At 38.2% G+C, this 23663-nt stretch overlaps 3 protein-coding genes across 4 annotated transcripts; 2 read left to right on the forward strand and 1 right to left on the reverse strand.

Moving 5' to 3' along the window:
• Positions 1 to 2835: 2835 nt before the first annotated feature.
• dcaf11 (DDB1 and CUL4 associated factor 11) lies at positions 2836 to 14399 on the forward strand. 2 transcript variants are annotated; one of them, XM_004080954.4, is made up of 15 exons: positions 2836 to 3029; positions 3308 to 3523; positions 4669 to 4796; positions 5343 to 5461; positions 5582 to 5646; positions 5788 to 5888; positions 6609 to 6755; positions 8831 to 8885; positions 9196 to 9264; positions 9413 to 9470; positions 10813 to 10998; positions 11156 to 11309; positions 12129 to 12281; positions 12371 to 12477; positions 13457 to 14399. In XM_004080954.4, exons 2-15 carry the CDS (start codon positions 3321 to 3323, stop codon positions 13538 to 13540), a joined length of 1629 nt encoding a protein of 542 aa, XP_004081002.1. In that variant the 5' UTR covers positions 2836 to 3029; positions 3308 to 3320; the 3' UTR covers positions 13541 to 14399. The 2 variants fall into 2 exon arrangements, with proteins under 2 accessions (XP_004081002.1, XP_011487106.1); XM_011488804.3 differs by having other exon boundaries at positions 3023 to 3173.
• Positions 14400 to 15041: 642 nt separating this feature from the next.
• LOC101157894 (fat storage-inducing transmembrane protein 1) lies at positions 15042 to 17458 on the forward strand. The gene is made up of 2 exons (XM_004081211.4): positions 15042 to 15457; positions 16755 to 17458. Exons 1-2 carry the CDS (start codon positions 15177 to 15179, stop codon positions 17431 to 17433), a joined length of 960 nt encoding a protein of 319 aa, XP_004081259.1. The 5' UTR covers positions 15042 to 15176; the 3' UTR covers positions 17434 to 17458.
• A 7-nt stretch (positions 17459 to 17465) lies between these two features.
• psme1 (proteasome activator subunit 1) lies at positions 17466 to 21280 on the reverse strand. Its single transcript, XM_004080955.3, has 11 exons — positions 21029 to 21280; positions 20708 to 20740; positions 20562 to 20624; positions 20365 to 20466; positions 19495 to 19552; positions 19264 to 19361; positions 19103 to 19171; positions 18459 to 18526; positions 18270 to 18324; positions 18058 to 18144; positions 17466 to 17692 (listed from the first exon to the last, which is right to left on the reverse strand). The coding sequence occupies exons 1-11, from the start codon at positions 21065 to 21067 to the stop codon at positions 17612 to 17614; spliced, it is 753 nt and encodes a 250-aa protein (XP_004081003.1). The 5' UTR covers positions 21068 to 21280; the 3' UTR covers positions 17466 to 17611.
• Between the last annotated feature and the right edge of the window lie 2383 nt (positions 21281 to 23663).

Consider the following 23663-nt stretch of genomic DNA (forward strand, 5'->3'; position numbering starts at 1 on the left):
AGTGAGAGTGAATTTCCACAATAAGGGATCAATAAAGCATTATCTTAATTTATATTTAAAGTGTACATTAAATATGTATGATATTGGTAAACATTTACTCACCAATGTTAGATTTCATTCAGCTTTAAATTTTCATTTATCAATTCTCCCATTTAGTGTTTAGAACTACTATAAATGACTTGTAATTGGTGTGGAACTAAATGAATCCTAATAAAATTTTGTTTTGTTGCATTTACAGCAATTATTCCTGGAACCAAAAAGATACTTGATATACTTGACCAAAAAAACAATGTGACAGTGTTTCTGGCTTGTGTTCATGTTGAGTAATACCTGAATTTGTACCATTTATACATGGTTTGACACCACTTCAGATTAAAATAGACACAATTTGTAGCGAATCAACATTAGTCATTTCCACAGCATCTTAGCACAAAATCTTACTTTGAAAACCTCACAAACTGTGAAATTCTTTCATAGATAGTGGGAGAGAGAAGAGAAACTTTTGGTAGCTACATGAGGGCGAGTGAAATCCAAGATGACGGGAAAACTGCAACAACATATATGATAAACTGTAGCTTAATTTAGAATGCAGTAATAGTCATTTTAGTTAACCAAAGTGTTGTATCACATCAGAAGTTTTTGCCTTATGGCGCAAGTACACTAAGTTAAGTTTACCAGTTTTGTGCCTATCCTATATTTATTGATTTGTAAGACGCACAAATGAAAAAAACGTAAGTTTTAAGCTTTGAATGTCAGGTGAAGGTGACTGGCAGGGAGAAGTGACACAGATTACACTCGACATAGCTACATTTTTACATATCTCAGCATTTTCACCACTTGAGCTGGCTAACCTATCATTAAAAGGACAAACACCTGTGTGACTTTTTATATTTTTTAATTTTCTCTAGATATCAGGATGACTAAACCTCAAGTCAGACAAAACCATTGATTCAATACCAACACAGCTTATCTAGAGGGTTCTGGTTAAGCAGAATACAGCTAATCCCTTTATAAAAAGCTAATCCCTTTATAAAAAGCTAATATTGTTGCAGCTTTGCATTTTTTGTATGTCCCCTTCAGACCAGGAAATGAAAATGTACAGAAATGGTACGCATTTTTTTCAATTAGAATTTAAAATTAGCTTTGTTGTTCTACTTTTGCATGATATTATTATTTTACAAAACTCACTTTGCATTGCCCGTTTCACTATTTTGTTTTCATGGACGCGTACATCAACAGATTTTGACGGAAGTTAATATTTTTTAAATGTAGTAATTTGCTACTAAAGCTGGGTATTTCTGCCAAAATACTAAATTGTTTTAAACCCTCTCAGTTTGAAAATTATTTTATCATTTTCCAAACAGAAAGTTAAAGACCATTTAGATTAAATTGATCTTTAGAAGAAAGTCACAAGTTTGTGTGTCAATTTAATTTACCACCCAACACATTTTGCACGGACATCAATCGATTTTAAAGGAAAAAAAAGTTTTGACATCAACAAAATATTTTTGATTAACCAGAGATTTAAACAGTAAAAAAGTAAACTTTCATTAGAAACTTCTGAAAAAAGGTGCATTAAAAGATAAATGTATGAATTTGATTAACTAAAATGGCTTTTCTAAGATTGATTTGATTTATTATTTTTGTAAACCAAAACCTACGTTCAAATAGAGCAAAACAGTCAAATAAAGCTGTGTAATTAAAGAACATGTGTAAGTAACATTTGTGTATGTGAAATTGTGAAGCAAGACACTTTGTTTATCTGCAGAATCCAGCTTTTGTGAAAAAATATGTCGTCCACATATGCCACTTTTTGTTTATTTTTTGCTGATCTTGAACTTTCTTTATGCGTCAATGATTGAACAATTCTTTCCGATTTCTAAATATTGTGTTTTATATTGTGATTTCTTTTTTGTGGATTCGTTTAATCTAAAACAGACATAAAAAACGAACAAACAAAAAAACCTTAAAAGACACGTAACATTTGTAATTTTACAAATGCCATGTACAGTTTTTCCACTTTACTTTTTAATGCACCCAATGTTAAACATTTAGCTTCAGAATTTTTCTTGTCCAACCAGAACAAGTTATCTTTATTTGCACATTATATTTATATACAGAGGTAGTTCTGAAAGCTTTAGGAGATATAGAAGGTTTTGGCAGTATTTATACATCAGTAAGTGTTCAGGTAATTGAAACAGAGTAATAAAGGGGATTTTGGTTAAAAAACAATGAAAATGAATTTAAATTCTATAGCAAAATACTGTACCAATCCTAATTAGTGAACTTCTCAAAAGCTGTCAAGTATGGTTGTGCTAGTATTTATTTGTTGTTGTTTTTTTTGCTTGCTTGTTTTTTTTTTTTTTTGGAAGTGGGAAAAAAATGAAAACATAAAAATAAGAAGGAATGAGTTTACAGAGAGCAAACTTTTCTCCATTGTTTTCTTAAGATTTAGAACAGGAAATTAAAAAAATTAAAAAACATTTTTTATTGAACTGTAAGGAAATATCGTTTAAAACATATTTTAAAGACGTTTTCTATTCTATATTATATTTATTTTTATGTTTTTTACATTAAGACAAATGAAGTTGAGCAAAGTACCCCTTAGAAATACGGGAATCCTAGACAGAACATATTTTGTTTGGTTGACATTTTAAATAAAGATATGTCTCATATATGCTTCAAATAAACACACATTTCAACATAGGCTAAAACATATGGCTCTACGTTTTTAAAGTAGAAATAAATGTCTTTAACTGTCAACCTGAATGTAGGTCAGAGCAAATCTCTGCGAGCGAATCACGTGACGGTGAAAGTCTAGGGGGCACGCGCAGTTTTTTTTCACACTTTAGTAAACAACATGGCGATTCACGGACTAGCCCTGCTAGTCAACTGATCGAAACCTGTGTAGAGCAACTTCCAGTCTTACAAGTCATGTGTGACAGACCAGGCTGACTTCTTAGAAATAGTAAACCGTCCAGTTCGGGTCGATACGACTGAGAACCGAGCTGTCACGAAGACTGTCAAAGGTAGCTAATGTTTTCGTCAGAATGTTAGCAGTTCAGCTAGCTCAACACAGCCTAACCGCGATGAAGAACGCACAGCACCAATACGCTCCTCACTTTGTTTGATAGACCACACATTTTGTTGTAAAAGTCACAAACTACGTATACGTGAGTAAATATGAAGTCAGTTACGTTGTTAGTTTAGTATTTTCACTGAATCTTCCTTTAACGCCTCACCTGGCTGAGGCTCAGGTGAGGTAAAAAATACCGCCTCTTCTCCCTATTGTATTTTTCTGTGCTAGGCCCTCGGGGTTTATGGGCTCTCAGTCTAGTTCTGGGATGTCTGGTGGAAGAGGTTCTTCCAGTGGCAACCCAGCAGAGCAGTCCGAAGCAGCAGAACCGAATCAGAGCAGCAGCCGAGGCCGCAGGACGGCCGACAGGCAACAGGGAGAAGAAGGACAGTCTGCTTCGGAGGAGGACGTCGATTTAGCTGAAGTGCTGGCTTATCTATTGAGAAGGTGACATTTTAATCATTCTGAGCTAGTTCTCATTAATTTAAACAACAATTGTACACTTTTACCCCTTCTAATCAGTTTTGTAAGGTCGCGTGAATATGTAAACATTTCCCTGGATAATAAAGGTTTGGATTCAAATTGTGAACAAACAACAAAAACGAAATTCTTTTTTTAAACGAACTTTATTAGGTACTAGATACAAGACAATTGGTTAAAGAAAACACTGCACATACTGTGCTACCTGCACATCAGCTATCAACATCTACAGTTCTGATATTTACAATATCTTATTCAATATATACACAAAAATACACTTCCCTTAAAAAATAAAATGTTCTCGCAGCCTTCATAATTTGCATGTGATCTATCATTCTGTAATATGATGGGATACATAAAAACAAGGTTGGGAATTGGACCATTTACACTTGTGGATTTGGAATTTCTCCCAAATAATAAACAACAGAACAAAAAAAATACACTTTTTGACATACCAAAAAGCATTAAATGACATCAAAAATATTAATTCAGATTTTACATTTAATTATGCAATTATAATTTCTTCCAAATCAGACCAAACTGTTTTTGTGTAAATACAATAACAATGCACAATCCTTGTGTATTTTGTTGTAATTTTTTGGAGTTGGTTCCTCTGGAGTTGTTAAAATTCATTATGAGCGGCATGGAAAGGAATTTCCTGGAATGTTTGTGCTTATAAGGGGTTCCTAACTCATGTACAACGGCTGCCGGAGCAGGGAAAGCTTCTACTGTCGTTATGTTTTTTCCAAGTCAGCAAATACTTTGAGCATTATGTGATGTGACGCCTCTCAGTAATTCCATAATTCATCCATGAGAATCGCGCATTGAATAAATACTTCGGTTAATTCAAAATCCTTTTGAGCAAGCTAGTGTTCGTCCGTCTGCTTGCAGCAAGTCAAAAGAAGGTGGTTGCACTAAAATCAACATTACACTCACTGCTGTTTGACTTTTTGACTCTTTGACCTCAGCCACAGTTCTCTTTACTTTAGTTTATCTTTTTTGCTGACACAAATTTTTGATAGCAGCCTGGCTGTAGCAACGTTAGACGGTCTAAATACAGTATACGGTTGAGATTTTTGGCTTTTTAGTGAGGATTTGTTTGGTGTGTGCAGGGGCCAGGTTAGGCTGGTCCATGGCAGCGGAGCCACAGGGCTTCAGTTGGTCCAGTCACACTCGGACTCTGACGATGAAAGCGAAGGGGCCTGGGATGGACGTCTGGGTGACCGCTACAATCCACCAGGTAACTTTCTCCTGGCGTTTTGATTATCCTAAACCTGCATATGTTTGTGACAATGGACATTCTATGTAAAAGTCAACCAGATAGACTGACTAGAAGTTCAATTTTTGCTAGTCTTCTAGCAAAATTGTGTTGCTCCAAAATTATTATTGTCTACATTTATTTTGGACTAGATTATATTAATATAAACATAGCTTCAAGTGATAATCCAATATAATATAATATAACTTTTTTAAATTAAAAACGTTGAAAAAAATGTTTTTAACTTGTGTGTCATATGCCATTTTAATTAAAATGTTTTTGAAGTCTAATCATAAACGTGTGCTGTTCCATGCTTTTACATTTTGTAAGGCAATTGCAGTATTTTAAGGATCAGTGTAAAAACTTGATCACAAGAAAAGTCATGTTTTTGTGTAGTTTGTATGGTTGTTAACATGTCTTTTCTAACATTGTCTTTTCTTTGGTAGTTATTGTCTGTTAATAGTCCGTTTGAAGAGTTTGGGGTCATATTTGTGCACCTACTTCAGTTTGTTGGTTCTTTCCTGATAGTGGACACCCAGCCGGACACACATGAAATCGACAGCAGCGAGATCCGAACACAGATCCTGCTTGCTACTGCCTCGTCGTCCTTGAAAAGCCGTCACAGCTTCACCTACATGCTAACAGAGGTTTTAAGAGCTTTTGTCTTTTTTTGTCACAACTTTGATTTCCTCCATATTCCAGATGACATGTTGATATAGTTTTATTCTGGTTTGAAACCAATATTAGTTAATCGTTTCTGTGCACAGAGGGAACAAGGCCGTTGTCGAGGTTCTAGTTTTTCTCATGGAGAGTGCAGCCGTATACGAACACAGTAAGTATATTTTACAGCTAACATGCAAGTAAACTGGGCAAATTAGAGCTTGAATCACCATTTTCTGTCATGCACTTTCTTGTTAGACAGTTCAGTTCCTTCTGACGATATGATGATTGTGACCTTTTTGATTCCTCATAGTTTCCTGCCAAACCACGTGTCCCATAAGGATACGTACCAGCAGAAAGCCTTTTGTGGAGTTTACAGTGAAGATGGCAACCTGTTCCTCTCTGCCTGCCAAGGTAAAACTCATGGCATCCAACTTATTGCCTCTTTTTACTGTTATTTTTCACCTTATAATGACAAATGGGGCAAAACATGCTTGTTGGTAATCCTGCTTTCCTACTTAAAGACACACTCAGATGAAAATAGTTTGTTTGGTGTTTTTACCATGTTTTTGTGGCATTTATCTGATGATTGAGGACAAATATATATAAAGAAATTAAACTTAAAATTGCAATTTTGAGTTATTTATTCAAATCGTTGTGAATCAGGAGCAGATGGGGGAAAAAAGCAGTTTGAAAAAGTTTGTAACGGGCGAATTTCTAATGAACTCCTGCCGCTCTGCAGAAACTATGTCCAAGAAAACAATACAATTTTTTAAATTTTGGCTCAAAACGTCAAAATCATAATTAAAAAAACACTGGAAATGCTTTTAAATTAGATCAAAAGACGATTGGAAATTAACTTTAAAGGGTGGAGATTAGGAAAACTTTGTTGTTGTTTTTTATATCTGCACAACAAAGTTTGCTGACACTCTGCTTTCAAAAGAGATGAGAAGAGACAAACCCTGTGTTTAAATTCCAATTATTTACCATTTGTGAGTGTTGATAATTGAATGTTAGCAAAGGATTTAAAGTAAGAAATGATCAAAGTTTTTAAATGAATTACTAAAAGTTATTTTTTCTTTGTTAAAAAAATCCTTTGTTGAATTGACTTGTTTTGTTGACTTTTTTTTGCAGACCAGGTCATTCGTTTGTACGACACAAGCAAAGGCCGCTTCCATCTTCAGCGGACGGTGAGGGCGCGGGACGTGGGTTGGAGCGTACTGGACGTCTGCTTCACTCCCGATGCTCGACATGTGCTGTACTCCAGCTGGTCTGACTACAGTAAGACCCGCAAACCTATAAAATACCTCACGTTGAAAAAGGCTTCTTCATGTGCAACTGATTCTCAGGGCACAGAAATGTGCGGATTGTTTGTTTAGATTATTTACCTTCTCCCAACATGTCGCCACACATCTGTTAGAGTTCGGTAAAAGTGCTTTCTGCTGCAGTCTTTGGTCTCCGTCACTGGATTTTCACTAAATGTTCAAATGAGGCAGATCTTTAAAAACTGGTGAAGCATGGGTCATTTATCCGATTCTTTTTAGGAACTGCTCCTATCTAGCTGATCAGCATGGTTTCACCAGAAGTAGTGTATTTCAAAAACGTCCCAGAAGCAGCCGTCTACTTTGCTCAAGATACCAACCGAGCATGTTTTGGCGTTCAGTCGAGGTCTCGCTTTGTCGGTCTGCACAGAGCAGATGGAGCTAACGGGAAGCTAGACAGAGCGGTACTAAAACATGCAAATCATTAAAATCTCTTTGCACAAACCGTTTCTCTTGACCTTGTGACACGGTAAACGCAGAACAGCAGGAAAAGTCTGGCACATTTACACTCGGCTGAGATGAGAGTGGGTCAGAAAAGAACATTTACACACACAGCTCTGTTCTTGCTATGCACAACATTTTAGAAAGTACAAAAGTATAAACTATCGGTTCATTGACAAATGGGGTAAAGAAATTAAATAAAATAACTGGAAGGTTTTAGCTTTGTGAGCTCTTTCAAGCCTTACAGATGTTTTTTTTAAGTCATAAATGGTCAGAAATCAATCTGGGATCAAGTACAAAAATAAACAGTAGGAAGGGTTTATAAAAATATATTTAAAAAACGTCAGCCTGATTCTGAACCGTTTAGTTTACTTAATCTAAACGGTTTAAAGAGCCAATCTGATAAAAATTGTGTTTTTGTTGTTTTTAAAATGTTCTTGTGTCTTTTTTCTCATGATGTGTTAAGAACATTAAGCTTAAAATGGCATTTATATGTATTTCTGTATTCAAAAAGTTTGAATCTGGAACAGACTTGAAAAACCTCCTATTAGTGAGGTAGAAAATATGAATGGGCCTCAAGCTTCCTGCTCCACTGGATTCTGATGCATCTACTTGCAGACAAATAGATCAATGCAGAACCACGGACGTCTTTGTTTTTCTCGTATGAGCTGGCTCAAAACTGTGAGGCTGGATAGCGCCAATATTGCTCGCCATTTTTCTGTGCCAGTAATGTTAGGTTGGGGTTGTGAGGGGCTGTAAGCTAGCAGAGCATGTAAGAGGACAGCGTGTAAACAGAGAGCTCAATTGTAGGTGATGGGAAGGGGGGCGGGATTGGTCCGTGCCAACAGTCCTGGCTACAACTCAGAGGCAAATTTCTAATGATCTATGCTGCTCAGTAGAAACTTTGTCCTCGAATACGACACGGTTTATTGGTTTAGGCTAAAAACATCCAAATCATAATTAAAAGACTACTGGGACTTTGAAAATAGATCAAAAGATGATTGGAGTGGAAATTTAAAAATCCCAAAGCTTTCATCAGGAAATCTTGATTGCCTCCTGAAGGGCAATTAGCAGGTTTTTATTCTATGTTTATAGATGGTGTTGCATACGTAAGACCTTCTTCCAGGTGGAGACTCCACAGTAATGAGTACTCAGCTCAGCTGCCCACTCAGCTGGATGATGTGAAGGAGTTTGATTTCTTCAACAAGGATCTTCTGTAGAATGATTTTTGTGCATTTATCCTTTTTTTTTTGGTGTTTTATTAAAGTTTTTATGTTTTCTTGGAGCCTCCTTCACATGTTCTGAGAGCTCATTTGAAGTCTTTGTTGCATAGTTTGCAGCCATCTGTAGACCTGTTGAGTGTGGAAGACATTGGGTGTTGCTGTGAAGAGAATCAATAACAAGTAAAAATATGGGAATATTGCTTTTTAAGACACAAATATGCCATTAAAATAGCAGTGATGTGTCTAAGGTTTAGATTAACTTCTCAGGAGAGAAGAAAGGCAAAAAAACAAACACATTTAGAGTTGACTAAGGCTGAACCAATGACCTGTTTCTGATGAGTTCTCTCTGGTTTGTTTCTTCCTCCCACAGTTCATTTGTGCAGTATAGATGGAGACAGTGAAAACCACACCGCCCTGGACCTCAAGTTAGTATTTCCCTCATAGTAACTTATAAAATTGTGGAGCAGGTAATCTATCATTCCTTACCAGCCATCCCTCCTCCCACCTTTTCATTCCCACATGGATGTTTGATGCCGTCATTCATGCTGTGTTTGTCTCAAAAACAATATGTGCACCACCACCAAACTCACAGCATTCCTAAGAGTAACTGCTAGGGAGGTGATGTGTCCGCGTGCAGCTTCTTAACCTTGGGTGGTGTATCATAGGCAGTGTGGTTGTGAGTCACTGACTGTGCTTTTACTGCATCATCAGATTTTGTGTGTTTGTGCTTTGTAGTCCAGATGAGAGGAGGTTCTGTGTGTTCTCACTGACAGCGTCAACAGATGGCAAAGAGATTCTGGGCGGGTGAGTAGCATTTGCTTTTATGATTGACAAGGACCGAAGGCTTCCAACGCTTTCTGTTCGCACAAGTCAAACAGGTTATTTAATAGAAACGCTGAACATTTTTAACGCCAATGTTTTCATTCTGGATTTGTTTCCTTCCTTTTTCCAGAGCAAATGATGGCTGCCTTTACGTTTTTGATCTGGAACAGAACAGACGGACGCTGAAGGTTGGATTCTTGTGCATAGTTTCCCATCTTTTTTCTTCAAAAATCAGTGTGTTTTGGCCCCGTAGTACTTCCTACTTTTCAATACAACTCGAGAAAATTCACATTTGTTGAGCTCATAGAGACGAGGTCTACAACCTTTTTCAGGCCACGATTACTTACATGTCAGACAATATTTTCATGGCCTGTCTTTAATTTAGCTCCCAGTTTCTCTAAACTTTCGAGGTAAAGTTTGTCTTCATCCTCTGGGAAATATCTGCATTTGTTTTAAACTTTAATTGAACACTAGATTTCAAGTAGGAACTTTTCAAATGTGATACAGATTACTGACAAAATGGAAGCAAAAAAAAAAACCCAACAGTGTCAGTTTTACTAAAAATAATAATAAACATGAACCCACTGTTCCTCATGACTTCAGACAGTTGGTTGCTGAATATTATTAATTATTATTATTATAGTGTGTGGGAACAACTATCCATATTTGGAGCAAAGACTCTTCGTTTTTAACGTTAAATGCAGATTTCTTCTGTTTCTTCACTGGCTCCTTTCTGTAAAAAGAACACGTTCGATTCTTTTTTACATTGCCATCTTGGGGATTTCAATCTAGCGGTCCACACAGCCGATTTAAGAAAGTAGTGAATGTATTTTCGAAACATGACCTAGCGACTTAACCTGGGTCAAGAATGAGTCTGATGTAGTGGGGCATCCAGTCGTTTTCCCAAATAAAACTGCATAAAATGGGAAAAATGTAGGTCGTGGTTTTTTGTCCTCCGCTATGGAACGGTACCGGACGATTGTTTAAAAACTCACCCCTTGGATTAGAAATTTGCAGCCTTTTTTTTGTTGATTGGGTTAATCAAACAGAAAAACGTAGCCTTCGTTTGTCAAATGTAACAAATTAAAAAGGAAAAAAGGAGTGTGACGTACAGGATTATTGGAGCTGAAATCCGATGCGATAAAGGTATGTTGTCCTTAGATGAACCCTGGTCTCCATAATCCTCACAGAAGCTTCAATTATTGGGCTTAGTGGCACCTTTAGCTAAATTAGAAAGAGGACGCTGATGTGGAGTTTTGTTTAAAGCGTAGCATCAAAGGGAGCAGCCCCACCCTGCAGAGAGGCAGTCATGTTTAAACCCGCCTCTCCTCCTCCTCCTCCTCCCCCCTCAGCCACCCTCTGTGTACCAGTCAGCCATTGATCTCCACCATCTGCTTCATATTTGTCCTACTGTCTTTCAGACTCTCTCCCTCCCATTTTGCATGTGTGTTTGCGCATGTCTGACTAGACAAAGCAAGAAAGAAATTCATTACCACAGACCTCCCTGTGTTTTGCACCTGCCGCTCTTAGATTGACGCCCACGAAGACGACGTGAATGCGGTGGCGTTCGCCGACTCTTCGTCCCAGCTGCTCTTCTCTGGCAGCGACGACGCTCTGTGCAAGGTGTGGGACAGGAGGACGCTACGAGAAGACCGACCGCAGCCCGTCGGACAGCTGGCTGGCCATCGAGATGGCATCACCTTCATCCACAGCAAGGTATGCGTGTTTTGGTTTAATCCATCTGTGAGAAATTTCCTCTCACAAAGCGATCGGTTGAGGAGTGTGTATTTTTAGCCGAGCGCAATTCGTCTGGAATGTCGGTGTGAAAGTGCGCTTCGTTTTCTTTATTATTCTTTCCTCCCGGTTGTGCCAGGGGGATGCGCGCTATCTAATCAGCAACTCCAAGGACCAGTCCATCAAGCTGTGGGATGTCAGGAAGTTCTCACCCAAAGAGGGGCTGGCTGCCTCCCGCCTGGCCGTCACCCAGCAGAACTGGGATTACCGCTGGCAGCAGGTTCCCCAGAGAGGTGAGGAGGGAGACGGAGGGATTGGAGTTGAAGCAGAGGGATTGGAGTTGAAGCAGCCCTCCTGATGACATGGCTTTCAGGCTGCATATAACGTACCCATGCTTCTCGTTTGTTACTGTGGCTGCAAACACTAATTATGTTGTGTTTTTAGAGCATGCATGAGTCACAGCACAGTCACAGTCTATACACTAATTAGAGATATTTTAAAGGCTCACTCCAATGAAAATAACATTTTTAACATGTTCTGGTGGCATTTTTCTGATGGAGGACATATAATAAGAATAAGCTAAACTCTGCATTACTGAGTATTTCTTGTTTAAAATTGCTGTGAATGGGGAGCAGTTGAAAAAATGCAGCTGGAAAAAGCCTGTAGCTGTAATGTAGGTGCTACAATCAGTGGGCCAGACGTTCCTTTCTGATGCAATAAAATCTTTTGAACAAAATGCAAATTTTACCTACCAGTAGTAGGTAACTGTCCATGTGCAGTGACTGCTAGCAAGCGAGTGTCAGCTAGTTTCATGTGTTTTTAGCAGCTTGTTTTGGGGGTTTTCTCCTTCAAACATCTGCTTGAATTCTTCCACCTTTAAAGAGGGTCTTGTTCTTGCAGCCGGCACTACAAAAACTGAATCTTAAGAAAGTAAAAAGACCCTTTTTCAAGAAACATTGTCTTTTTTTTGTCTAACCTAGAATTTTATTCAACAGAAAAATGATCTTAGTGTGAGAAAACCTGTCTTAATGACTGGAATTGTTTTCTTAAATGTGTTTCCCCCCATCGTCCTTGAACATTGTCGTGTTTTTTGTATTTGCTTTTTCTCACAGCTCTAAAGAAGCACAAACTGACAGGTGACACTTCGGTGATGACGTACCGTGGACACGGCGTTCTCCACACCCTCATCCGCTGCCGCTTCTCTCCGGAGTTCAGCACCGGTCAGAGATACATTTACTCGGGCTGCTCCACCGGCAAAATCATCAGTAAGTCTCTAAATGTAAATACTGTACGTGTAGACCGGATGCTTTTATTTTGAAGAGTTGAAAGTGTTTGAACGCTGGTGTGTGTCCAGTTTATGACGTGCTGAGCGGAGCCGTGGTTTCCAGGCTGTTGGGTCATGACGCGTGCGTGCGGGACGTCAGCTGGCACCCGTATGAGGCCAGCATCATCAGCAGCTCTGTGAGTATCTTTTAAGAAATGGAATAGAATAAGCGTTCCTGTCATTGTCACATGTTACATGCACAACAAAATTCCAGAAAGTGTCATTTCAGTCGCATATTCAGAAAAAAGTAAACAACATAATAGAATGTCATAGTCCATTTAGGGCAAGTTAAAACACAACACAGAAGGAAAAAAAGTACAAATTACATTACATCGGGGCAGCACTGAGCTTCAGTGGCCCTTAATTCAGTCAAAAAATAAAAAAACGTTCAATTAAACTGGATTTTTTTCAGATCTTGTCTATAAGTATGAGGCTTCTGCAGGAAATCATCTCAAAAAACAAAAATTCCAGAAAGTAAAAAGGAAAAAATAAGGAATAAAAAGGAAAATAAATTTCATTTTAATAATAAAATATAAATTATGGGTTTTAAGCTTTTTAAACAGTTAGTAATATTATTTAAAAAGTGCTTTTCACAAATAGAATCACTTTATTTAAAAAAAAAAGTAAAAGATTGGTATTGATCACATGGTAATTGTAATTTTTTTATTTCTTTTAATATTTGGATGAATTTAGTTCCATATTTAGATTAGCTATTTGCTGTTTGACTGCCCCAATTAGCAAAATAATTAGTATTTCAAGTGTCTAATTATTATCCTTGACATTTCAAAATAAAAACTATAAGTAAGCTGTGTGTGTTAAATTTGGGGGATTGAGTGATCTCTACGCATGGCGTTTCTGGATAGATGCACTTTCAAAATAATAGAAAACCTAATTTTAGTCTTTTATGTTTTAAATCTTAGTCTTTTCTTCGTGTTAAACATTACATGCAGCATCAACCGGCACCATTTCAAACGCCTCGGTGCACAGACTGAACATTAGACAGTAAATTATTTAAGTAGCTGCAAATATTTTCAAAATAAGAGGTATTTCTGAGTTAAGGAAGGTTCAGCTGCAGGTCAGTTCCCATGACTCACTGTCTGTAATGGTCGTCTGCAGTGGGACGGCGCGGTGCGAATGTGGGAGCACAGGCAGACCCATCCCCTAGAGGAGGACCGAGAGCGGGAGCACAACCGACAGTAGAAGAGGAGCAACGAGACGAAGAAGGGGATGTGACATCACAATAGACGGGGACGAAGCTTAAGTCGGTTTTCTGACGCTTTTAAGCTCAGAGCGACCGTGAGAGATGTATAATACTTTTTAAAATGTAATTCTGGGTATTATTAAGTCCAGTCCACGTTAAGCATGGCTGTGAAGTATTCATTTGGACAGTGTGGCTCTTTGTCCAGCGCAGAGGAGAGCACTGAGGGAAACTCCAGGTTGTCCCTCGCAGCTCAACCCAACCGCAGCCTCTGGCCTAAAATGCTTCATGCTGAAAGCTGTGGAAATTAAACGCTTCGTTAGATCCAGTAAATGTCAGAAAGTGCGGGGATCCTGAGAGAAATCTGTACACATGTTTAGCCTTTTAATGGTATGTGCGTCAGGGAGTGTGTTTAGGTAGTTGTCAGTGGATCAGTTTTGACTCTGCTGTTATAAGTAAGACAAAAAAGTGCCCTATTTTAGGTGCTCTCTTATTTTAAACTCCCACTTTGAGACAAAGTATAATAGAATTTTGTTTTCTGGTTGTCTAATTCCCCAACGGCAATGCCCCATTCAACTTAAACTCACAGTGTGTCCGACAGCTCACTGCTGGAAAATGTACCTGCTGGTTGTATTTTTGATTCTGAAAAAAACTTTATTATATATTTTTTGTTTTGTGTTGGCCAATGAAAGCCAATGATCTGTTTTAAAGATTTGTATATTAACACGTTCAGTTCAGGACTGCAGATGTGCGCAATGAAGACATCTGTATGCAATTTTCAGGTGTTTCTAATGATTCTCTTTCTGACTGCTGTTTTACAGTAACAATAAAAGGAATCTTTCTCCGAATGCGTCACAATGACAAATCTCTGTGTGTTTTTCAGATGTTAAGCACACACACCAAGGTTAAAACATGACTTATGGTCGCTGTAGTTCAGACAATTGGCTACAGCTACAGCAAGGTGGTTTGAAGGGCATCGTAGACACTGCAGCAAAGGCTCTAAAATTACACTGAAATTCCCTTTACACCTGCTGGTCTCACTGACTCTAAACCTGATTATCAAGAAAACCTGCTGCTTTAAGACCCGGTTATGTTTGAGTCAGATGAAGTTAGGAGAGGAGGAAAGAACCTGGAAATGAGAAGTGCTGCGAGAAAAGCAGCTGTTCAGATCCAAATGTAGCCTGGCAGCAGTTTCCAAGTTAAATTCGGTTTGGCTCCAGCAGCTGCTATCAGGAGGGAAGCCAAAGGTTCTGTCGGAACAATTTCTCTTTACATGAAAGACTTTTATTGTGAAGGGGTGAATAAACATAAATGTGTGAAGGAGGCTTCGATCTAAATTTAAATTCATAGATTTGAGCTAGACTGTCAATGGAAGTCATTGATAATTACATTTGGATCATTCAAACATAATGAGCTCATTTGCTGAAACAGTCGGTTTCCTCTTTCAGCCTGTTGTGAACAAGGAGGGGGTTTGAGGGTAAAGGGGACAGAGGGGGGAGTATTTTTAAAAACTATGCGCTCTGCTGCATGCCTGCCTCTGGGAGTGGAGCTCATGTGCCTTTTGGCAGACAAAAGGCAGGAGGGCAAACATTAGCAGGGCTCTCTAGCTAAAAACACAGATTATTTAAAAAAAAAAAAATGGATCCAAAGACTGGAAACTCCTGGAAGGGCCTCGTCTCAGAGCTGGAAAGGTTTCACATGATAGCTACAGAGCTGAAGGTGTCAGGCAGATTCCTCCTCAGACCTCTGGATGCAGCTCTGCAGATGCTTACCAACCTACTAGCCAGGATTTTAGGGAGCAACCTGGTCCGAAGACATTTCCACCTGGTGCTGTCTGGCCTGGTCCTCTTTGGACCTTTGCTGAGTTTCTGGGTATCCAAGCACAACATCTTTGCGAACAGCAACCATTTCCTTTACAGGTGAGGCCTGTTTGTTACTGAGTTCTGATTAAAGAAAACCACATAAAAGTTTAGTAATGTTATATAATTTATGTTAATTTACGGCATTAAATTTTTCTTTTAAATAGAATATAATCAATGTTTTTAATTATAAAAAGCCAATTATTTCAATAAACCTTTATTTGGGAAATGCAATGTATCAAACAAAAACAATGTATCCTGTTTGAAATAGAGGTGTAACGAATCATTTTAGCAATGATACCATATATATATCAATTTGTGGTTGACGATATGATTCACTGACCTAAAATGGATCCTGGACATCTTTAGCCAAAACTTCAACCAGTGTGACTCAGAGATAAAAACCTGCTACTGAACAGGAAAGGTGACGTTTTCCCCATTCCTTGGATTTCTTTAACATAATCAAGTATAAATTAAATATGTACACAAACAGGTTAACAAGAATTAATGACAAATCCATTCACAATTTAGTTTCATAAAGCTCAGCCCACTGTTGTTTTTCCATATTAAAATAATCCAAAGGGAACATTATCTGAACATTCTAGCACATTGTATGGTCACGTCTTTGCTAAATTCGAAGTGTTTCCACACATTGGACTGGAATGATGGACCCATCATTTTTTGCAGTCAGACATAGTCATTCATAGTCAGTCATATGTTATCCACTGTGATGCACTTGGTCGTCTTTAGGTTTTGACTCAGACAGATCGATCTGGTTGGTTCATGGGAATAGAAAGAGATTAATCTATTAAATCATTACACCCCTATTAATTATGGAAAACTGTTCTTCATAACCAAAGAAATTTATCTTAAAGTAAAAATAGGAAAAATCCATCAATATTTTATGGAATTGTGTCTGACTGTAAATTAAATGTACAGATGTATTGACCTGAATCAAACCTGATTTAGTAGCCTGGATACTCCCACTCATACTCAACTCTAACAGGAAATTATTGGATTTACAGATTATAGGAGCAGATTAATTCATTTTTAATTTAATGCATTTGTGTGCCCTTACTAATCATGGCACATATTTATCATTACCATAAACAGACATACTAAAATATTGTCTTTGTTTTTTTATTCCTGGAGATGCCGGCTGCTGATAATCACTTGTGGAGCAAATGAGCGGACAATCCTCTAACGTGACAGAACACCCGCATCATATTTCATAACCAGATAGATGATTGCAACAAGCCGTTTAAAAGAATTGAATAACATTGAAAAGTTTTTGTATTTTTGACTACGTCTGAAATATAAATATAAAAATGTCTGGTCACCTCCCTCCCCTCTCCAGGAAGTTCCTCAGATCCACTTGGGGCTGGACCTGCATCCTTACCGGCTCCTTCGTCCTCCTCCTCTCCTTCTCTGCTTGTCGATCCGTCCCGGTTTCCCTCCGCCACTTCTCTCGGATAGGGCTGGCAGGTTTGCTCTGGTGGGGGACTCGACGCCTCCTCACCCTGCTGGAGGACGCAGCGGGGAGCTGTTATGAACCCATGCCCCCCGCCCAGGATGTCCAGAGCCCTGCTGCAGCAGCACAGCCTCCCCTGCTGCTGCATGAAGACCAAACCAAAGCCTCCTGCCTTAGAGCAAATCTACTTTGGAGGGGTTATGAAGTGTCCCAGAACGTGCTGATTCTCTGTTTGTGCTGCTTGCTCCTCCTGGAGGAGATTTCCGTCTTCGGCCGACACTTATCCCACGAGAAACGCCAGCAGAGGTCACCTGGAGCTCCGATAAGAATCCTCTTCCTTCTCTGTGTGGTCCTGCTCATCATGTGGATGTTCTTGCTTCTCTGCTTGCTTGCAAACTTCCCCAACTGGCCGTCCCAACAGCTGGGAGGAGCGCTGGGCTACCTTGGCTGGAGAGGACTCTATCAGGGATGGTACCGGCTGAACCTGAGATGGTGCTGCCCCGGCTTACCAGGAGAGGAACTTTTTATCACCTCTGGCTCTGTGAAGGAGCCCAAACGGCTCTGAAGGATGTTTTTCAAAGTAAGACGTGCCAGACATTCAAGAGGGATTATGTTGCTTTATTTTGTAATCCAAACCAAAATGCTAGCACAGGGAGAAAATGAAAACTTTCTTTTTTTTTCTTGTAAGAGATTGGGGATTGTTATAACAGTGTCATGCTACACTTGTTGTGTAAAAGCCAGTCTCAGTAGATGAGAGCTTTCCCATCTCCTCTGGGCCTCTTGATCTTGTCGTAGTTCTTGTTAATGATGTCAAACAGCACAGCCTGGAGACAGAAACACACTCAGTGATGAAGAAGCAGAGATGGGACGGTTACATCAAGAAATAACTTAAAGATAGGCGCTCAGGTACCAGAGCCACTATTCAACGGCCCCTTTCATCAGATAAAACGTACGGCTTTGCTCATCAGCAGCATCAAACGCAGGAGGACAATGGCCAAAGAGACAATCTGATTAATGGACTGCACGCTGAGCCCCAATCCGTTTAAAACAACCACGGCAATTAGTTTAATTACCCTCCTATTAAGCAGAAATAGAGCCATCATCCTGCTGCTTGGACACAGCTGGGGCTCTAAACACGGCATCCATCTGAAAATGCACAACGGACGCTCAGCTCAACACGCAGTCTTACATATGTGTTGCGGATGTCCAGGATGTGAAGTCGCAGCTCGCAGTACTGGTATTGGTCCAGCTCGTGAACCAACTGTCGGTAGTCGCCCTGCAGCAGAAGGACCACACGTTTTACAAACAGGCTTGCATCTGATATGTGCAAACAGAGATGCTGCAGCAGTCGACCTTGCAATTACACACATTTATTACAATTACACAACAACAGATACACACCACGTGGGGTTGTTTGGAGGCCTTGGCTACAGCGTCACCTCTCTCACTGTAATATCTGGAAGGAAACGAGATAGGTTGCATCATTTTTTTTCCATTTATGTGCTAAAATAGCTAAGCATAAACCAACCTAGCATCTTTTTCTCTTTATGAATTAAATGCATATTAAAACTGGATTAATCCTGCTCTTACTTTGAAATCTGAGTCTGGATTGCCTCAATCTTGGTGCGTGTGCTGGTCAGCAGCTCGAACACTTTCTCCTGTAGGATATGAGAGGGTGATTTGTTTCACGCTTCACGTTGCTTTTATCCAAGAGCTTCTTATGAAAATATTGGAAGAAATTTTCCGACGAGTACCTTTCTACGACTGTAGCTCATTAAAAAATGATAAAAATGGTGTTTTTGCCGTTTTTGACATGTAATTGTGACATTTTTCTCATGATAGAAGACATGTTAAGAAAACTGAGCTAAAACTGTTCGGCTGGATAGCTCCAAAATTGCTCACCATGATTGGAGTGGGCTTTTAATTCATTCAGATTTTGTTCCACAAGAAAAACTGAGATTTGTCATATTAGAAAAAACAAAATATTAAAAAGAAAACGCTATTTAAAAAAAAACCGTCATGTTAAAATATTCATTTTAAATTACTTTTCAATATTAAAAACTTTTTTTAAATCAAGCATTTTAGGTAGATTACTGTCAAGTTGTGGAAAATATAGAGTCACCTCTAAAGTTTATATTATAAATAGAGTAAACACATTGTTTAACTTAAAGATGCAGTTACCAATTGTAAAAAAAAGCTGCAACGTCTCAGAAACGTCACATCCTTCCACCCACCTGTACAGCTACTCCAAAGTTGTTGCCGTCCTCAATTCTAGGGATCTGGAGCTGCACCCACATTGATACCTGTTGGTAATTTAAAAAAAAGATCACATTATGCAGTTATGCAAATATTTATAATGTAGCTTCAAACCAAATTTCTGAAGGTGAAGGCTGACCGTGTTGAGCTTCTCCTTCAGCGTCTGGATCTCCGGCTTGACCTCCTGCAGGAGGCTCTCAACTCGCTCGTTGCTATAGATGGGACCGCAAGGAGGACCTGAAGGGTAAAAAGATCCATATTTGCCAGAAATTCTACATCATTTTGTGTATTTGTGAAAAAAAAGTCCTTATGTTGAAGACCCATTGAAGTTTTCTTAAGCTCCTTTTTTTCCCCCCATCTACTAATTTACCTGCATCTTCATCCTCTTTATCGCTGTCCTTGTCTTTTTTACCCTCTTTTGCATCTTTCTAAAACAAAAAAACATAACGTCAAAAGAATTTCAGTTTTAAGTGCTGATTTCTTAATAGTCTCTGGAAATTGTAATAAATGTCATTAGTGGCATTTATTTACCTTCACAGAATAAAAACATATTTTAAAAAATCCTCTGTTATTATTTCAGAACTATTCTATTGACAAGTTTATTCCATTTTATTTGTTTAAACCCTTAATTGCAACAACGCCTGAAGGCTTTTGTTCAAATTATAGGTGTGAAAAGAAACAGTCACCATCTAAATTCTAATTTTTTTCGGCTTTAAAAAAATCAGTAGCAGTTCTGGAATAATTATTCATTTTTCCAGATGAAGGACTGCTGTTGCTTTAAATGTCACAGCATAAAAGGCCGATTAATGGGTGGAAAAAAAACCTTAGAAACTGCACATGACTGGTTGCCACGGTAATCAGGGACTCAGCTCGAGTGTTTCGACTTCACTTTACTAAATATAAACCCGGATCTGAGGATCCCTGCTGAGAAGCTCTATTCAACAATCAGGAAGAAGGTTAAAGGAACTGAATCCAGGGTTTTTGCTTTGAAACCTGTTACATCAGATAAGTAGAGCTTCATTCATTGTTTGGCTGAATATGAGAGGAAAATTAAGGCACCATATGCAAAAGAATACACACCGGGAAAAATAATAATATATATTGACATAAAAAACAAAAAAAATGTGAAACTCCAGGGGTAGCCATACTGGATCTTAAGAAATCTGAAACAAAGACCTACTTCCTAAAAATAAAAAATAAAGATAAAAAAAATAAAAATAAAAATAAAAAAAAGACATACTTCCTCCTTCTTCTTCCGTTTTTCCTCCTCTTTTGCTGGATCTGGTATTGGGATGTCCAGTGGGGCCTTCAAGGACGCTAGGTCGTCACAGTTAAAAGACGTCTGAAATCACAAACATGAAATTTTTAATATTTAAAAAGCGTTTTTTTTGGGTCCATTTCCTTATAAAAGTCAGTATAGGTCACCACTCCTCATACCTTCAGCAACATCTGCAGCTGCTCAATCTTCTCCGGGAAAAATTTGGAAAGCAGTTCTTCTGCCTGTTTGAAGAAAAAAACAACAACTCGGCTCACACACATGGGATTAAAACGGACAAAAATAGGTGTAAATAAAATAGAATTACCTCCTTGGAGAGAGTCTGGCAGAATTCATCAACCTGTAAGAATAACCAAAACTTTAGAAATCTTTTGTTTTGAATGTGTCGCCATTGGGAAACTGCTTTAAACAAATTTTCCGATTCACTAAACGCAACAGGCCGATCAGCCGAACCTTCACCTTATTTCACCCCAGAGCTGCAGCTGGCTGTCTGTGTTTGAAAGCCGACGCTGACCTGAGCTCTGGCTCTACTGTTTTGCACCCCCGACATACACCTGTCAGGTATTTTAGGAGGGGAAAGCGTCTTGAACCTGCTGCTACTCGACACTTTATGCTAGCAGACACCCACCTGCTTCTTAGATTCATGGCGAATATCAAGAGAAGTCATCTTGTTTCTGCAAAAGAAAAGTTAGCTAAACTTGTTCAAGAGTTTTGGCTTCGATCTAAATAATAATCAAGTACAAAAAAACGCGGTTTTTACTGAGTAATTCGACGCCAAAGAGACGGCGGATTGATTACTTGCAGTTACTCAGCATAAAAATCGAAAATGAAAGTGTTTTTCCTGTAATATCCGTGCTTTCCCACATCACTACTCCACAGTGTTGCATTCTGGGACTTGTAGTATCTTTCTCATATTCACAATTACTTAAACTAAGCCTAAACAAACCCACGTAGAAACGTTTATTTTAAATATTTTTATTTAAATACTTTTATTAAGTAAAAGCAAACCAAGGAAATAGGCGTTTGAACTATTCAGTAAACAAAGAAAGCAACTAAGAACTTTAAACGCCTTATGTACATAACGTTTGCACAGATTTTCAAAATAAAAGTTTAAAAAAGTATTTCTAAATATTACATCTTTGGTTCCTTTAATTTATAAATGGCAATATTAATTCCAAATGATATTATTATTTTTAAACTTGTGCCATGCTATAAAAAGGACCTGCCATAATAAAAGCTATGACTTTAGCTATGACTTTACAGCTATGACTTTACAGAGCCCAAGTTAGCCTTTTGTGGGAATAAATTTGTATAATATTTGGACACATATATTGTGGCCACAAGTTAGTATTTGGTGAACAAAAATGTGTATTTTGTAGCCACAGACTTGCAGTAGAAATTTATTATAGTAAAATACATATCAGTATGCACAAGATACTAGTTGTGGCCACACAATATTAATTTGAGGAAACAATGTATCCTTTTTTTTTGGTGTCATGTGGCTCTTTATCACCTAGGCTCGAAAAAAACATACAAATTGTTTCCTCAAATTTATAATGTGATTATGAATTTGTGTTTTGTGTGCAAAAATTATTGTTTTGTGGCAACATATTAGCATTTTATTTGCACTTTGTGGGCAACAATTTTGTACTATATTTGGACACAAATTAGTATGTTGTTTGCACAAATTAATATATTGTGGCCACAAGTTAGTATTTGGTACATAAAAATATATGTATTTTGTAGCCACAAACTTGTAGTAGTATACACTAAAGTAAAAATCTGTGTGCACAAAATATTAGTTGTGGCCACAAATTATTAATTTGAAGAAACAATTTATTCTTGTTTTAATGTCATGTGGTTGCATATACGACTTTAATCTCGCCACGTTGGCCAGAATTTTTTTTCCTCACCGTGGCCCTAAAACTCCGTCGTATGCATACGTATGACCCAGGTTAGAAAAAAAAGGTCTAGTTCTGTCATGACCACTAGAGGGTGCTGTTGTATTGCATGTCCAGGAAAGTTTACCACGATCCACTGGTTAAAGAAAAAGATGAACAGCTACTGAACTAACACAACGGGAACATTGTTGTTTGCTTTGTGGTTCATTTCAATCCAAACCACACCGTTCATTTTCAGCTCATATCCGCTCGTCGTCGTGTCATAGAGATTTATTAAAATGTTATGCAAAAAATAAGGAACACCCAAGCAACAGAAACAAATATACATGCATAAAAATATGAAGGAAGAAAATTATTAAAAGGGAAAAATGAGTCAAGACCTTGGTTTGAGGAGAGGACAACCTTTGTTCCTGTTTTCAATGGATCTGCTGTCTTTCATCATAAGGGGAACTTCATCACCATGTAGTTAAACAGAGTTAAATCCAATCTTTCTGGGTCAAAGAATATAGTTTTAAAAAAAAGGGAAGAAAGTGGACACAGGTCAGAGTCCTTATCATGATTCAGCTGCAGTGCTTCATATGGTCACAGGTTGTTTTTTTTACCCCATTTGTGTATAATCTCTCCTCCATTGATGTATAGGTTTACGAAGACCTTTGAGAAATTTTTTGAGCCTTTTATGTCTATCTTAACCACTGCAGTGTTATTTAATATTCAGGGTTGGATGCAAAGGGCAAAGGCTGCACTTGTTGACGTGAGGATGACCGTTTGTGAACGCTTTGACTGGATAAGTGATTGAAAGGCAGTGGGGTGTTTTTCAGCCGTTGAGAAATAGTCTGGACAAAGGTCGGGTATCCGAGCAAATGTTTGGCAGACACAGACGAAGACTAGGCATATTAGGACATTGTGTATTTTCCTTCTTTATCAGGTGATGAATGTTTTCAGTTGTGATTGTGCATCAGTTCTTCTTTGTACATAGAAATCCTTGGACTTGATACTGTTTTAGACATATGATTTTATTGTCACTAAAAGTCATTTACTGTTTATCTTAGCTTTGATTAGCTCATGGTAACAGTAAAATGATTAACTGAGAAATTATTTATACGGTAAGGGGAATAAATTCATTGCCCGTCAAATTTTAGCTTGTTATTAGGCATTTAATGAAAAACATGCACAACCTTTAAGAATTGTGTATAATAACTGTATTTAGTATAACTATTCTTTGATTTTAAATCTGTTTTGTATTATGCAGTTACATTTATGACTCAAGGTGCAGTTTGCAAATTGTTGAACTAAAACTACACAAACAGGAATATAAAGAGCTGGATGCAGAAGCGCCACATGTTGAAGTTGTCAATCACAAAC

This window comes from Oryzias latipes, chromosome 20 (assembly GCF_002234675.1).
Source record: "Oryzias latipes chromosome 20, ASM223467v1".
In the NCBI taxonomy this organism is placed as follows: domain Eukaryota; kingdom Metazoa; phylum Chordata; class Actinopteri; order Beloniformes; family Adrianichthyidae; genus Oryzias; species Oryzias latipes.

Bases quoted from the DNA above. Each gene is read 5' to 3' on its own strand.
- psme1 (XM_004080955.3), bottom strand. From the start codon at position 21,067: ATGACTTCTCTTGATATTCGCCATGAATCTAAGAAGCAG. The intron at 20,741-21,028 runs GTGGGTGTCTGC...TTATTCTTACAG, and splicing joins GCCATGAATCTAAGAAGCAG to GTTGATGAATTCTGCCAGAC. The intron at 18,145-18,269 runs GTGTGTATCTGT...CTTCTGCTGCAG, and splicing joins CCTCCAAACAACCCCACGTG to GGCGACTACCGACAGTTGGT.
- LOC101157894 (XM_004081211.4), top strand. From the start codon at position 15,177: ATGGATCCAAAGACTGGAAACTCCTGGAAGGGCCTCGTCTCAGAGCTG. The intron at 15,458-16,754 runs GTGAGGCCTGTT...TCCCCTCTCCAG, and splicing joins AGCAACCATTTCCTTTACAG to GAAGTTCCTCAGATCCACTT.
- dcaf11 (XM_004080954.4), top strand. From the start codon at position 3,321: ATGGGCTCTCAGTCTAGTTCTGGGATGTCTGGTGGAAGAGGTTCTTCC. The intron at 3,524-4,668 runs GTGACATTTTAA...TGGTGTGTGCAG, and splicing joins CTGGCTTATCTATTGAGAAG to GGGCCAGGTTAGGCTGGTCC. The intron at 5,462-5,581 runs GTTTTAAGAGCT...TTCTGTGCACAG, and splicing joins TCACCTACATGCTAACAGAG to AGGGAACAAGGCCGTTGTCG.